This window comes from Camelus bactrianus, chromosome 6, assembly GCF_048773025.1.
Source record: "Camelus bactrianus isolate YW-2024 breed Bactrian camel chromosome 6, ASM4877302v1, whole genome shotgun sequence".
NCBI lineage: Eukaryota > Metazoa > Chordata > Mammalia > Artiodactyla > Camelidae > Camelus > Camelus bactrianus.
In genome coordinates, this window is record NC_133544.1 from 11,312,362 (window position 1) to 11,328,661 (window position 16,300).

General features: G+C 36.4%; 1 protein-coding gene across 5 annotated transcripts in view; it reads left to right on the forward strand.

Annotated features, from left to right (window-relative positions):
• Window positions 1-1,258: 1,258 nt before the first annotated feature.
• The window catches only part of TRIP11 (thyroid hormone receptor interactor 11), a 66,954-nt gene continuing 51,912 nt past the window's right edge, over window positions 1,259-16,300 (forward strand). For 2 of the 5 annotated variants that reach the window (XM_074365118.1, XM_074365120.1), the window contains exons 1-4: window positions 1,264-1,831; window positions 5,465-5,523; window positions 10,608-10,718; window positions 13,379-13,657. In XM_074365118.1, the coding sequence (XP_074221219.1) occupies window positions 1,693-1,831; window positions 5,465-5,523; window positions 10,608-10,718; window positions 13,379-13,657 (588 nt within the window). In that variant the 5' untranslated portion in view covers window positions 1,264-1,692. Of the gene's footprint in view, window positions 1,832-5,464; window positions 5,524-10,607; window positions 10,719-13,378; window positions 13,658-16,300 lie in introns of all 5 variants that reach the window. The other 3 variants (XM_074365123.1, XM_074365121.1, XM_074365122.1) reach the window with 3 other exon arrangements.

Sequence of the window (16,300 nt, forward strand, 5' to 3'; positions counted from 1 at the left end):
GAAACTGGCACACTAAGAGGTTAAATAACCTACCCAAAGTCATACAGCTAATAAATGAAAGATCTAGGCAGTCAGGTACCAGAGTCTGCACATCTAACCCCTCAGCAATGATGCCTTTCAAATAAATTCATGGAAAACATTTAATAAACACTTCCAGAATGACATATAAATTTTATTCTAAAAGCATTCCGATTTCAGGGAGGGCTACTATTGCTTAGTGTCATCAGATTTCAAATACTGGAGACATTCCCAATGTTCCATTCACAAATAAATCTGTGGCGGCCCCTGCTATGAATTAAAATCAAAGTATATTTAGCGTTATGCTTAAAAGACCTGTAGACATATCCTATTCTTTTCAAAGCCAAAAATGTGGCAGTCTCTGGCCGGGTAAGGTGTGTCCACGTACCACTGCAGCAAATGCCTGTTAGTCACGTGACCTTTTTTTCCCTTCGGGGAGGAAAGCAAGTCAGGACACAGGTGTATGCATCAACTTGTGTAACTGAGGGTTTGGGAGGGGTAGGCACTCATGGCCAGTGCCAGCAACAGCCTAGGAGAGTTTACATTAGAAGAGAATTTGTTCTATATTGAGTGGCCATGCTGTCCTCTAAAGAGTTACTTTGAAAAAAGGTGGTCTGTGTTTTTAATTCACAGGTTAAATTGGTTTTATGAATTAAGCTCTTCGTATATAAAGTAAGGCAAGATTTCAGCCGTGAGCTGGAAAGCCAGCAGAGAAAATTTCCACTATGAAGGTAATCAATATAATTGTTTGCTGCCTGCATATTTTTATTTGCAACCCATCCTTTCTGTGTATCCTTAGTTCCTACCGTATGTCGGGCACAGCATAGCCCGTGAGAGGGTGTAGAATAATCGATAAAGTTACGTGTGACAAGTTAGGTAAAATCTCCTTCCTGTCCGGTGCAGGGTCCCGGCCAAGTCTCCTCGCACCGCTGCCTTCGCGGGTATAGTCAGAATTAAGACACTCAGGTTTCATCAACAGGGTAAGAATCCACGGGGTTCCCGGCTTCGGGGGGCATCCACCGAGGGTCGGCTCCGCCTGAAACCCAGCTGCAGCCGGCCGAGAACGCCACGTCGCCTAGGTTCCGGTCGCTATTCCACCTGCGGCAAAAGCTGGCGGGCCACTTGGAAAATGACCTTGGCCTGGGCTGGATGCAGCGGCCCCGCCCGGCCTCTCGCGGTCCTCCGCGATCCCATGCTCCCTTGCGCCAGGGACACGTCCAGCCGGCTCCGCAGGGCCCTTCTACGCCAGCGCGTCGCCTCTCTATGATCCCATGCCGCGTTCGTAGTGGGTGTCATGGCGGCGGGCGTCGAGTTGGCAGGAGTTACACACGGAACTGGGGAAAGTCACTAAAGCAGAGGAAGAAGTGGCCTAACCCGGACGGTGGGAAGTCGTGGGAATGAGCGGAGGCCCCGCGGGGGTGACCGCGTCACTGGAGGCGGGCCTCTGGTGAAGTGCCAGGCCAGGCCGCTCCGTTTCTAGGCAGAACCCGGCAGTTGGTGGGAGCCCCCCGAAGCCGGCGTTGCCTAGGAACCCCCCATTGTGTTATCGAATCCTGAGTGCTGAGATTTGACCCAGTCCTGCGGAGGCAGGGGTTTCAGGACTTTTGGCGGGATTGTCAGACGACGCTGGACGCTTTTCTCAGAGCGAACTAGGTCGTTCTCTGACCCGCAGCGATGTCGTCCTGGTTTGGGAGCCTCGGCTCCGGCTTGGGTCAGTCTTTGGGTCAAGTCGGGGGCAGCCTGGCTTCCCTCTCTGGCCAAATTTCGAACTTTACGAAGGATATGCTGATGGAGGGCACGGAGGAAGTGGAAGGTAACGGCTGGGGCGATGGGAGGGAGGGGTTTGCTGGGACCCTGGAAGCGTCCATTTGGTCCTCAAGTCCATCCGTCATGAGACGCGGACAGGTCCAGAGGGCTGTCACTCTGCCCTTTTTTCTTTACCTTTCTTTACTTTTTGCCTCTTAACCGATTTTCTCGGATGAGAGTCCACAGGGTTTGTGGGGCAGAGTTCTGGTTTTTTCTCTTTGAGTACTGTGGATAGCTCAGAGCAAAGTGAAACTGCTCCTATGTCAAGTAGAGTTTATTTTTGTTTAGTTCATCCACGCCCACCGCTTACTTTGCCCTTAACTTGGGGGCGGAACTGATTTTGATTCTTTCTTTATACTGGCACAGTTTAAAAAGTTAATTTGTATATGACACAGTCACTTTTTTTTGTTTGTTTTCTTCGATTTTTGTAACAATTGAAGTAACTCATAATTAAAATATTTTGTGACTCTTAACCCTTTCTCACTTGAATGTATTGTTAGTGAAACATGAGTATGTTTTTCTTATTAGTTATTTTATATTTTTGTTTATTCTGGTGTCACATTACACCCTTCCAGCTGAAAGTGTACTTTTGTGTTAATTGCCCACTCCCCCTCCCCGTCCCGGGAGCATGTTTCTATAGTAGAACAAAGAAGATGCCCTATTCTTTGGGTATCCTTAGCAACCTTCACTCATTTTTGAAGTCCTCATTTTATTTCACTAATGAATAGTGACCCAGAGTTACATGGTAATCGATGATTAAGTTAATTACTATTTTGATTTCTTGATGCTTCTTTGAGCAAGTCGTATTTAGTTCAACAGAGTTCTTTAATTTCAATCTGAGTCTGCCTCCAGAGAGATAATGGGGTGGTCTTTTGTATAAGAGCAGTTTCTTTGGCGGTTTTGTTTGTTATAAATAAATTAACATTCTGGTTTATTAGGGTAAAATAGAGAAACGTAGTTCGATTTTTTAAAATAGTATTTATATTGAGAATTTCTGTGGGGTCTATTTAGAAGGGAGGAAGGTTGGGGAGATGCTGAAATCCATTTAACTGCTTGGGGTACCCCTGGGGTGGGAGGTATGTCAGGTGGGAAAGGTTGGGAATGGGAGTTAAAGGATTCTGCTTGTGTTCAGGAAAGGGTCCTGTGATCTTGAGGGCAGTCAGAAGCAGAGAAGGGCTGGATAACATTGGAAATGACTAGTCTCTTCTTATATCCTAGATAGGGGAAAACAGTTGACTATTCTTTTGATCCTAAGCCAGAAAATATGCACCCCCTACCTCCAGATTGGCTGTCCTGCAGGCTTAAGGTGGATTCATTTTGTTCTTCCCCACCAGATGTGCTCCTGTATTCTCATTTTAATGGTTTCACCATCAGTCCACTCTCCTAAACTTAAATCTTGTCATCTTTGTTTTGCCTTTTTCTTTTTCATCTCCTGCTTCCACTTTGTCACCAAACTGTGTTCATCTTGTGCCTGAATAATTACTTGTATTTGTCCATTCCTTTATTTTTCCTACTTCCTTAGTTCAGATCCCCATTTTTCTCTTCCATGCACTATTTCTCTTCCGCTTTCTGTCTCTTGGTTCTCTCTATTCCACTCCATTTTCTGTTTGTTACCAGTTGCTTTTTAAAAGACAAATGTGCTTTAAAATCTCTCAACTCTGTTACTTAAGGATAAAATCCAAACCTCTCAATTTTGGAAGACCAGAAACCTATCCTATTAGGATTCAGCCTTCCTCTTCCAGTCTTGCCTCTTATTCCCTCCCCTTCTCTCCCAATAGCCACACATATGCACATTCACATACCCAAGCATGCTTGCACCTAGAGCTTCTTCACGGGGAACTTCATGAGGTACCTGCACAACTCCAAGCCTTCGTGTGGAAAGCACTTCCTTTTCTACTTCCCCCTCTACCCTCCTTTGCCTGGAAAACAGTTTTTCTGGTACAACTCTGCTCACCTGTCAGGTACTTGGTGAAACCATTCTCACTCCATGGCAGATTGAGTTGATTGTGTCTGACAGAACTTTGTAGATCTCTCTCTCTCTGACAACTCTATTTTATTTATCCTTATATTTCTAGTATGTGACATCTTTTTCGGTACATGGTAGATGCTCAGTAAAAATTTTGCTGAATGATTAAAATCTGCGATGTTGCTATATGCTTTTATTGTTTTCCCTTTGTATTAAAATAGGCCTTGCTTAACACTTAATTTATTGATTTTGTAAATCACTTAAAAATAGGGTCAGAGTACAGTTCATTTATTCGTTCAACAAGTGTTTATTGAGTGTCTGCCCTGTGCCAATAGTGAACAAGATAATAGTTCCAAAATAGCACTGTTGATACAACTTAAAAATCATCCATATTTACAACTTCGGAAAGTTGCTATTCTACCAAATGTTATACTGATTTAGGAAGTTGGGCTTTTGAATTAGACATGGATTGAAATTCCACATCCATATGTTACAAGTTTTGGAATCTTTGGCAAATTATTAAATACTTAACCTTTAAAAAGCAGAGCTTTCCTATCTTAAATAGGGATAACAATATTTCATGAGGTTGGGAAAATTAAATGAAATCATGAGTGTAAAATGCCTAGCACTGTGCCTAGCAAATAGTAAGCTTAAATAAATATTTTTGTTTTCCCTCATTGAGGAAGACTTTTTTGGTCTGCATAACATTCCCCCTTTATTCTTAAAAAGGCCAGGATTTTGGAGGAGGAAGTGGTAAGGGAGGGAGATCGTCATGTACCTATTTTTTTAATCCCTCTTTGAAGCAATTGCTGCTTCTAACAATGATCTTCCTAAACAGATTAGATTATAATTTGTTCTCATCTAAGTAGCGGTTAGACAATCCTGCCAGTTTCAAGCAAGATGTATAAACAATCACATAAGCAGCCCTACCTGGTGATTTTCAAAACAAGAAGAGTGGGTTTGTCACTAGTATTTATTTGATGCCACTTGCATTTTCTTTTGATTTAAACTGTAATTCAGAGAAGTTATTTTTATAATTTTAAAGAACTGTGAGTAATGAAAAATACTAATACTTAGAAAAGATCTCTAACTCTGTGGATAATGATTATCTAGCATCAACTGTGTCATTTTGGCACTGCTGGGCTCTGACTCTCCTTTTAAATGACAATAACTGAGCTAATTCCCATTTTAAATAACTTGTGCCCATATTACTTGAAATAAGTGTTCTATTGATGCATTTTTATTCTTTGTTTATAGGTCATTTTTTTTGATAGTATTGTGGGCAGAAAAAGAAGTAAGGTCTTAAATCCCAGTTGCTTAAGAAGAAGTTAGAAAGCCTCCATAAGCTCCAGTTTCATGAGTTTAATCAAAAATTGCGCTAAGGCACCAGAGAAAAATTAATTTTCCATAACAAAATTTTACTGAACACTTCCAAGGGGTAAAGGTAGATGTCCTAGGGTAGAGAAGATAGGCAAAGAATGACTTACATGACAATAAACATTTGTGACAGTAGAAGTTGTAACAATCAAGTGATGTTTGCCTTCTGAATTTGTTCTCAGATCAGCATACTATTCTGTTTAAAGCTCAGTGAAATATATTTTCCTTAAAATGTCTGTTTATTACTTCACATGGTGTTGATCATATATTCAGTATATACTGTTTCTTTCGTGGCAGAATTACCTAATGCTAGGAGAAAGGAAGTTGAAGCCATTCATACAATCTTAAGATCAGAGGTAAGAAAACTAAGATTTAGATTTTTCTTTTTTGAAGCCATGGAAGTTACTCATACTTTATTTCAGCCCTCTGTCTTTAATGCACTTCTTACCCCTTTTTCTCTTTCTTTTAGTTTGTTTTTTAAGCCCTGTCATCTTCCTTTGATGAAGAATATATTTACATGTTTCTACACTTGGCTATTTAGTATTTCCACCTTTGCTTCTGAACGCTAGAGAAAGGAAAACTGTCAAATACAGAAATAATAGTGGCAACAGTTTATCATTATCAAGGATTCACTATGTTTTAACAGTGTGCTAAGTTGCAGTAGTACATTTATTTAAGTATAATGTGAAGAATGCAATTTTGTTTACTCTAGAGCTTTTTGACCCCCTAACATTAGAGAAGTGTGGTATTTGTGTACAAAGAAATTAAGAATATAGGAATAGCAAATTAATTTTACCTTTTTTTTCATTATTAGTCAGTGCCTCGTGGTGACTAGCTCTGGACATTGTACTCAGTAGGGATAAGGATAGCTTGGAAAGGGTTCAAAGGAAAGCCGTAAAGAAAATGAAAGGTTTCAGAGTGGGATCTATTGTAAAGTACTAAAGACACCCAACTATTTAGCCTTTGGATACGAACAGTGAAGGAACACTTAACAGTATTTTGGCAAACAGTATTCTTAGAGGACTGTGGTAAGCATGTTTTCCTTTGCTAAGCACATAAAAGGGGAAAATGGAATTTAAGTATGAGTAAGTATTTCCTGACAACAAGCATTATTGAACTGTGGTCGAGATTATCAAGGTGAGATTGTGGAAGTTGAAAGAAGAGGACCTCTCAAGGGGGACTACAACAGTATTTTGCTGCAATACAAGATGGCGATTTGGTAGAGACCTTAGCTGTAATTACCTAATTAGTAAGTATTTCAGTGACAGATGAACTTAATGGCTTCTTTCTTTGTAAGGCTGAGATAGGAAATTGTTCTTATAGTCCCTAAAGAAATCCTTGGGAAAGCACTCATTAGTACAGGCCTACCCAGAAAAATTAAACGGCAGAGATGTGTGTAGTGGCATTAATATAGCTAAATTTGGCAGGATACATTTGAGGAGGGAAAGTAAATGGGGCTAACCTGCTTAATGAATGACTGCTCTGTATTGAGCTTGAGAGAGGAGATAGAAAACTTCTGTCCCTCTGTTGATGAGTCTCTCTCATTGTTATCCTTGGACTGTGGCAAATATGAGTCTAGGATTCAAAAATATTTGTTTTTGATATCCTCAAATGAAAGCCAACTTCCTTGTTTGGTGCTTATTCAGAATACCATGAGCTACTCAAATACTAGAAGAAAACAGACTATTGGACTTCCCAAGGGCTTTGTTTTCTAAGGTGGTTTTGACTACACATGATGCTTGCCATATATCAGCATACAAGCACTTCATGAAGGTAATGCTCATGTGACTGTGTAATAAGAGGTGAACATATGTTTGAAACCATTAGGAAATTACAAAAAAAAATTCTATTTAGAAAGTTTTAGTGTAGACAGAGGACAGTATGTTTTCTAGAGGAAATTAGATTTGCTTACAGATGTTAATATTTGAAATTGACTGAATTAGTTAGGGCTCTTCAGTTGCAAGTAATAGCAACCAACCTAAACTAATTTAACCCTCTGTGCCAAGAAAAATAGTCTTCACGTTTACCATGTAGATCCAATGAGCTCTTAATTTTTTTATATTAAGTCATTTTATAAATAATTTATTGAAGAATAAAGTGATAGTGAAAAACTGCTAGAAATTTAATGAGAACTTATATATAGCAGATTCAGGTTTTTATTTCATACGTTTCTGCTTTTGAAAACGTACTCAAAATAGGCAGTGCTCTTTGAATGCAGTGAACTGCTTATTAACTCTTTTCATCAACTGGAATGTATCTTGTAAGTACTGATCTCAGGTTTCAATTACATCTCTAATAGATTTTACCTTATTATTCTGGTTCTTTTTTTTTAAATTTTTTTTGTTTGTTTTTTGGAGGGGGAGGTAATTAGGTTAATTATTTTTTATTTTTGTTCTTTGTTTATTTGATGGAGGCTAAGGGGATTGAACCCATGACTTCCTATATGCTAAGCATGTGTTCTCCATTGAGCTATACCCTCCCCTGGTTCTTCTTTTGACTGGTGTCATTAAAACCAATACTTTGGAAAACTTGGACAGCTCATGATTTTGTTAAGGACATGGCTGTTGTCTTTGACCCATAATTACAAAATATTTTTATTCTTAGATTTATAAATACCAATTAGTAATCAATCCACTGAGTTTTTTTATTTTGATGTCATCTGTTTCCTCTCCGTCACATATGTATACACCTCTGCCTTTTCAGCATTTATCCATGTAAGAACTGTATCAAGTAAATGTTGGTGTATAAATATCAAATATAATGAAATAAAACTGTTACATATTCATTTAGCAAAGTAGGATGGGGTGGTTCAGGTTCTCATCACAAAATGTTGTGAGATAAAATCTTTTTTTATTGAACGACTAGCTTGATAAGAACACTGTATTTCCTTTTTGTTCTTGGAAATATATTGTTCATTCATCAGTTCTTGAATTTGAGAAATTCTAGGATATTGCTGTAGAAAGACTTGACTAAGATTTTGCTTCTACATTCATTTTCACCATAACTGTTAGAGCTGTTTTCTGTCTCTTTGCATTTATCTTCTTACTTATCTAACAGCTGTGAAATATTTCCTTCTGTCAATTTTCTTTACTTTGTTGAAAAGTGAAAATTCTGAATTTTCAACTGTGTTCAATGAAAGCAACACCCTCCCCCACAAAAAAAAACAAACCCCAAAAAGTAACACTACAGAGATGCTATCTTCAGATTGCTGTTCTCTTTTTAAAAGATGATGCAATACTGTGGGTCAGAAAACTGGTTATTTCACTGTTGCATCATTCTTGTAGGTGATTCTTTGAGTCTCCCTTTTTCTTAAGTCTTTTTTAACATAGTTGTAAATAATTGATGAATAATGATTAATTCTTAAGATGATAAACGAGCAAAATGTTTCAAGATACAGAAAAAACAAGATCATTATGACCTCATGATTGTTGTTAAATTGATAAAAGGACCCAATGTACTCTGACGATAATTGCAAAATAGAATGAATATTAATCTATTAAAAAATAAGCGTATTTTGTCTTTGTTGGAAGACCACTAAGAAAGAATAAATGTTATAAATATCAGTCCTTACAGATAGTTAGGACTGCTCAAAAAAGAAACTCACAAGCTAAAATTGTTCTGGTAGAACTTGATGATATAATAAGGGTTAAGCAGGATGGAGTAATTCAAGGATATGAGTATCTCATGGATTCCAATTTTAGCCAGTCTTTAAGAAGGGGCTGCAACCAGAACTGGACACCGTCAGGAATCTCTCTCATTTTTATTCCTCTCTGTTCTTCGTATGTGTTTATTCTTTTTTCCTTTCAGACCGGCCCCCTCTGCTTCATATTTCATGTAATAGATAATATGGCCATGGACAACTCCTGGTATGTTTTGGGTCAGCCACATGAAGGAAATCTGTCCTTCGTGTGCTTTATCAACCTTTCTGACTCTCATATGGCTAGGGAGATCAGGAGAGACAGCCAAATTAGTTATTGGCCAAATTGAAAGTTTTCCAGTTCTGCTTAATCAGGGTTAAACAAATAGAGTTAAGTATTTTTATGTGAAAAAACGTAGAGTGGATTTTATGACTTTAGTGTATTCTGTTCCTTCAGTTGTGTGTGATGTTTCATGTTAACAGCTCAAAGAAAATCATGCAAAAACAGCCAGTAGATTAGAGGATAATTAGTTGTGTTACCATTGATCCTGTTTCTTATTAATATTTCTCCAAGATAACCAAGGACTATTAGATTTCTGGATGTAAACTCCCAAACTAAGATTTGTGTATGGTGTAATTTTTCCTTTAACTTTATTTTACACCATTGATTTTCTCTGAGAATTCATATAATCTCCCTGGATCATACTTTTCGCATCTGTTGATGTAAGAAGTTCCTCCTAGACTCTAAGAAGAAACCAGATGACATCCCCAAAGTAAAAAAAGTCTTCACCTTCTAGTGGGAGCTTTCTTTCCCACCATCAGTCTCCTTATCCTGTTAAATCATTGTTAAACTGTGTTTGCAGATACATTAGTAGAATTCTTAGTTAATTATTATCTGTAAGAACTTGTAAATTCCTTTTTGCAGGAAGTTTTAGTGTCCATTTCTATTGCTCCATTATATCCTTATTCATTCAAATGTCAAAGAATGATACTAGGTTAAGATAATTTAATATTTAGGTACATAAAATTTAAGTCATTTTTTGTCATTTTCCAACATCTTAAAACAAAAGACTGTAATGGCTAAATTCATTGAATTATACTTAGAATATTTTGTGTGCTTCTAATTGTAATTTTGTAAACTGAGTTCCAGTAGTGGTTTTCAAAATGAATTTTTCAGAGTTGCCTCACTCAGGAGCCTGGGGTTCAGTCAGACAAGTAATGCGAGGCTTTGGCCTCCTACCTATACTTCAGCCATAAGTCTTTTTGGGGGGAAATTAGGTTTATTAATTTATTATTCTTCATAGATGCACTAGGGATTGAACCCAGGACCTTGTGCATGCTAAGCATGCATGCTATCAATGAGCTATACCCTCCCCCTCAGCCATAAGTCTTTTAAAAAAGATTTCTTTAAAAAACTTTTATGTTTAGATAGAAAACAGAAATTTTCAAACATGTAATCTAGGTCATTCATTTACCAGACATTGATTGCCTCCTGTATAGAGCACAGTATGCAGTGGACACTGGGGGTACAAAGATGGAGGGAATACTGATCAGTGACTTTTTCTTAGCAGAAAATCAAACTGAGTGAGGTTTTTTTAACCTTGGTTCAGAATTATGCACAATCTCTATAAACATGCTAATTGCTCTTGTGACTTTAATTGAAAGTGTGTTTTGAAGACCAAAATTCTGAGACCTGCTATATTACATCTTTTTTTGTGTGATTGTTTTTCATAATGCCATGCACATACTGTTACTAACATGTTTTTATCTTTTTGTTGAAAACACTTTTTTCTTTGCTTCTAGAATGAGAGACTCAAGAAAGTTTGTACTGATCTGGAAGAGAAGCACGAAGCATCAGAGCTTCAAATAAAGCAGCAGTCTATGAGTTACCGAACTCAACTGCAACAGAAAGAGGTAAAGGCTATATTACAGCTACTTCACGTTTATTTCATGGTAATGTATTTAGGAAAGTTTCTTAGAGTTATAATATAAATCAAGCTCTATTTAGATCCATAAAAATATTGAAAGGGTCTTGAAGTTAATAATTCCTAACTCAGTGTGCTGTTACTAATTTAACAAGAACTCTAAGCTTTTAAGTTTATGTTACATAAACTAACCTTTCTAGAGTTTAAGCTCCAAAAGAAGAAAAGTCTTTGTATAAAATATCTTCAGCCATCTGTTGTTTATAATTTTTGATCTTATGAAACCAATTTCTCCTCTATTTATCTAAAACTTTTAAATCAGTGTGCTCGCTAATAACATTTCTTTTTAAAAAAATTTTAAACTACAAGTGTTAATATATGCTTATTAATGTTTATTGGTATTCCCTGGAAAAACAATATTAAGTATTTATTTTATAGTTGGTTTATGCTGTTCTGTAATGTTTTTCCCCTTTAGTTTGATAGAAATGGTTATTTTGGAAATAAGTTATCTTTCCTTAGCAATGATGGTAATATATAATTTAATCAGTGCTACTGTGAATCCTTAAAATATAGGTTATGTCCCTACGTTTCATTCTGTTGAATTCTCTTTAGTGTTTAGTACATAAGTGAAATTCATTAAATGCTCCTGTTGAATTGAGCCATTTCTTGTTTAATTATCCAGATCATTTGGGTATTCAGTTTGTTGAATTAAATGCTCATTTCTACCATAACTTTATATTTGGGTTTTTAAAATTTAGATGCCTTGATTTCTAGTTCTTTTAGTAATGTACTAAGGTGAAAAATAAAAGTAAACCACATTAAAGATAAATATAAACATTTAAAGAACTTAAATTTCCAATCTGTTTGGAGTTGATTCCATAAATACAATAAAAAAATAAAACGAATATAAAAAAGTAGAGTTACAAGTTCAAATTAAAGTTTAAAGACCACCGCCCCTCTTTTTAAAAAGGTTTGACATATACAAAGTTACTCTGTCACATTGCTTTCAAAGTCTTTAAGCAATACTGTTTCAGTTTCTGCACTTATGTATCATGGACTAGTAGCAAACATTCATGGCATTTGTCCACAGACCATATGTTGAGCAGCACTGACTTAACAGATACTCCAGTAGAGTAGCAGCTCCCACCCAGGGGTTTAAAGCTGAATCATAAAAAATACACATTGTTAGGTTCTCCAGAAGATTCTGATTTAGTGTACTGGGAAGGAGCCCTGGTACTGGTGTTTTTCAAAAATCCCAAAAGCTGATTCTGATGCTTACATCCTAGTTGAAAAAACTGCTATGGAAAATTTTGGCACTTTGTTTTCTACTTAACTATTGACATTAGGGAGCAAATTAAGAATTGAAGTTTAGGAATACCTCTTTGTTATCAGAAATTGCACTTTTTAACTCTACGACTTGATATAAATGTCTGTGGTATAATGACAACTTTCTTTGTATTATAGCTACATTTGAAAAAAATTGTTCATTTCAGTACTTTTTACTAGAATGAAATAATATATGTATATACTTTAGATCTGCTATTTTCTGAATCTGTTTGCTGCCCTCATTGTGGTGTTCATATGTCCCAAAGATATAATTTGCCTCATATCAAATTATGGGAAAATGAAATTTGTACATTGCTATAAATTTCCATTAGAGAAGGGGCTCTGATGTGAAAAAAAACCTGTTTATTATGAGAGTTGACATAATTGTATTTGGTTTTTTTTTGTCTAATTGCTTGACATTATTCTGGTAGAAATACCATTACTTGTTGGCTGTTTCCTCAGTATCACATTTTCCTCAGTTGTGGCAGTTATCTGCTGGACTAGTTTGAGTATTTTATAGAATGCTTATTTCAGTTTTCTCTAGATAACTCACTTTTATATTTTGAGTAATCTGAAATGGATTTTAAAATGGTTGTAGTAAGTCCTGTGTTCATAACTTCTTTTGGGTGTTGACTTCATATTGCCAGCCTTCAGTCAAAATTCTGCTTGGGGTTCCACGTATTTATACTGTTGTCTCCCTGAATAGAGTCAGATTTTCACTGGCCTCTATTTGCCAAGGCCTTTTTCAATGCATAATTTCCTTCTAAGACTAATGAGCTAATAATCACAGGTTTACTGTGAAGATTGGATTAATAAATCAAAGCTTTCTTCCAGCTGTGTTGTACAGACCAGTGCAAAGTTATTCCTGATTCACGGTGCATTTTAAGCCTAAATCCAGCCATAATCAGTTACATAAGACTCTTCCAACAGATGTTCCAAGAAACTCTCCAGCATAGACTGATGCAACTTTTGTTTTCTTGTTTCTTGAGCCTTGATAGCCACACACAGAACCCTAAGAAATTGCCCATACTGTCTGATATGTAGAAGATGGTAAACTGATTCTTAACTGAGAATTTCATTGCTTTGGTTAACATATGAGTGAAATTCTGATCCTCATACTAATTAAAACATTGTGCTTTAATTATGGTGATAATGTTTGCTTTTGAAATAAAGATGTTACGTTGAGATGCTATAGATGGCTTGGATTCAGTTGATAGAGTACCATTGTTGGGTAATCTTAAATTATTAGAACTTTTAACATTATGAATCTATAAAAAGTATGGTTATTTTAAAGTACCTTCTCTAAAATATGGACTACAAATATAGGTAGAAATCAGCCATCTTAAAGCAAGACAGATTGCGCTGCAGGATCAGTTGCTGAAGCTGCAGTCAACAGCTCCATCCGGGACTTCAGGGGTTGGTGGTGTACCAGCAACCACTGCGTCGTCGTCTTTCGGTTATGGTTTAAGTCATCATGCTTCAGCTCTTCATGATGATGACATGGATTTTGGTGATGTAATTTCATCACAAAGAGAAATAAACAGATTATCAAATGAAGTTTCAAGACTGGAGTCTGAAGTTGGCCACTGGAGGCATATTGCTCAGGTAGGTAAAATTTTCATGAGTTTTTGAGAACTATGAGTGAGTGAAAATACTAGTGCTATGTGTAGAACTTTTGTATCAGAAAGAACCCTGGACTAGGAAATCAAAAACTTGTGTTCTAATTCTGCCAGTGACTTTCCAAGTGATTTTGGTTAGATCATCTTTCCCTCTCAGCCTCACTTTTCCCTTCCAAAATATTTGGGAGAAATTTTCAAAAAAAATTTAAAGCAAGAGAACCATGTTTTAAAATAAAATTAAGAGTTACAAGCCCAGGGCTTAAAGGAGACAAAAATGAAGTTGCTGTGGTTGAACCAGCACCTTTTCCACTGGAGTCCCCGAGGCTTCTCTGGGGAATCCAAGGCACCAGATTTGAAACTGTTTGCTTAGATGTTGTCTGAGGTTCTTGTTTGCATTAGTTATATGTAAAATGAAAAGTCTGATAACTAGTATTATAAAACAAACTATTTTGTGTTGTTTTTCATGCATTGAAAATTAAGTCCTTCCTATTTTGGGCTGTAAACTTTCTTCCAGAAATCCCCTTTTTGTCTTATATGTTAGATTTTATGTTATACTGAGGTTGCCAGTACATGTGAGGTCCTGAAATAAACTGGAACATTGTGCAAGTGAATTTTATTTCATCAGTGTGGAGAAAAAGAAAATGTATAAGTGAAGAGATTATTTACATCTTTTTGTGAGTGTAATTTAGTTGTGTAAACAAGAAATCCACCGAATTAAAATGATCTTGTTTCCCAAGTTGCTAGACATTCCCAATACCCACAATAAACCTTAAAGATGATCTGTTTGTCCATCTTATCCTTAAAAAGTTAGTAGTTCTTAAACTTTGTATGTATGAGAATAACCTAGGAGCGTGATAATACTGTAGGTCCCCTGTCCTACATTCAGAGATTAGAGATTAATATTTTGTAGCTGATTTTAGGGTGTTGGAAAATGCATTCAAACAAATAAATACCCAGGTGTTTCTGATGATCTGAGGAACACATTTTAAGAAACATTGCTTAAGTAAGATTTCATGTGGAAAAGGTAGATTTTTGATATATTTACTTCAGCGTATCTTGAATGCCTACTAACAGGCCTGTACTGGGATATAATGGTGAAAAAGGCATAATTGGGACCTTTCAAGGGACTTGTGTCATACTTTACAAGGTGTTTCCATATATACTGACCCAATATATTATCTTTAATAACTTTGGGGTGTTTAGTACCTCTGTTTTGCAGATAAGCAAAGTAAAAGTTTAATACACCCACTGTCACAGTGATTAAATTATGCTTCAAATATACATCTTTCGACTCCAGATCTTGTGTTCTTTCCAATATACTGTGGTCTTTTTTTATTGCTATTTTTTTTTAACTTTTTAAAAATTGAAGTACAGTCAGTTTACAATGTTGTGTCAATTTCTGGTGTACAGCATAAAGTTTTAGTCATACATATACATACATACATTCATTTTCATATTCTCTCTCATTATATGTTACTGTAAGATGTTAAATCTAGTTCTCTGTGCTATACAGTATAAACTTGTTATTTATCTATTTTATATAGCTAGTATCTGCAAATCTCAATCTCTCAATATAACCCCTCCCCCCATAACCATAAGTTTGTTTTCTTTGTCTGTGAATCTGTTTCTGTTTTGTAAATAAGTTCATTTGTGTCTTTTTTAAAGATTCCAGATACAAGTAACATCATATGGTATTTTTCTTTCTCTTTCTGACTTACTTCACTTAGAATGACTATCTCTAGGTCCATCCATGTTGCTGCAAATGGCATTAATTTCTTTTTTATGGCTGAGTAGTATTCCATTGTGTGTGTGTGTGTGTGTGTGTGTGTGTGTGTGTGTGTGTGTGTGTGTATGTATATACATACTACAACTTCTTCATCCAGTCATCTGTTGATGGACATTTAGGTTGTTTCCATGTCTTGGCCATTGTAAATAGTGCTACTGTGAACATTGGGGTGCATGTATCTTTTCAAATTGGAGTTCCCTCCAGATATATACCTATGACTGGGATTGCTGGATTATGTAGTAAATTTATTGTTAGCTTTTTGAGGAATCTCCATGCTGTTTTCCATAATGGCTGCACCAAACTACATTCCCACCAACAGTGTAGGAGGATTTGCTTTTTCTCCACACCTTCTCCAGCATTAATTGTTTGTGGACTTTTTAATGATGGCCATTCTGACTGGTGTGAGGTGATACCTCATTATAGTTTTGATTTGCATTTCTCTGATAACTAGTGATATTGAGCATGTTTTCATGTGCCTGTTGGCCATTTGTATGTCTTCATCAGAGAGTTGCTTGTTTAGGTCTTCTGCCCATTTTTTGATAGGGCTTTTTGTTGTCATTATTAAGTTGTATGAGCTGTTTGTATATTCTGGAGATTAAGCCCTTGTCAGTTGCATTGTTTGCAAATATTTTTTCCCATTCTGTTGGTTGTCTTTTTGTTTTGTTTATAGTTTCATATACTGTGCAAAAGCTTATAAGTTTAATTATGCCCCATTTATTTAATTTTGCTTTTATTTCTATTGCTTGGGTAGACTGTCCTAGGAGAACATTGCTAAGATTTATGTCAGAGAATGTTTTGCCTATGTTTTCCTCTAGGAGGTTTATTCTGTCTTGTCTTATGTTT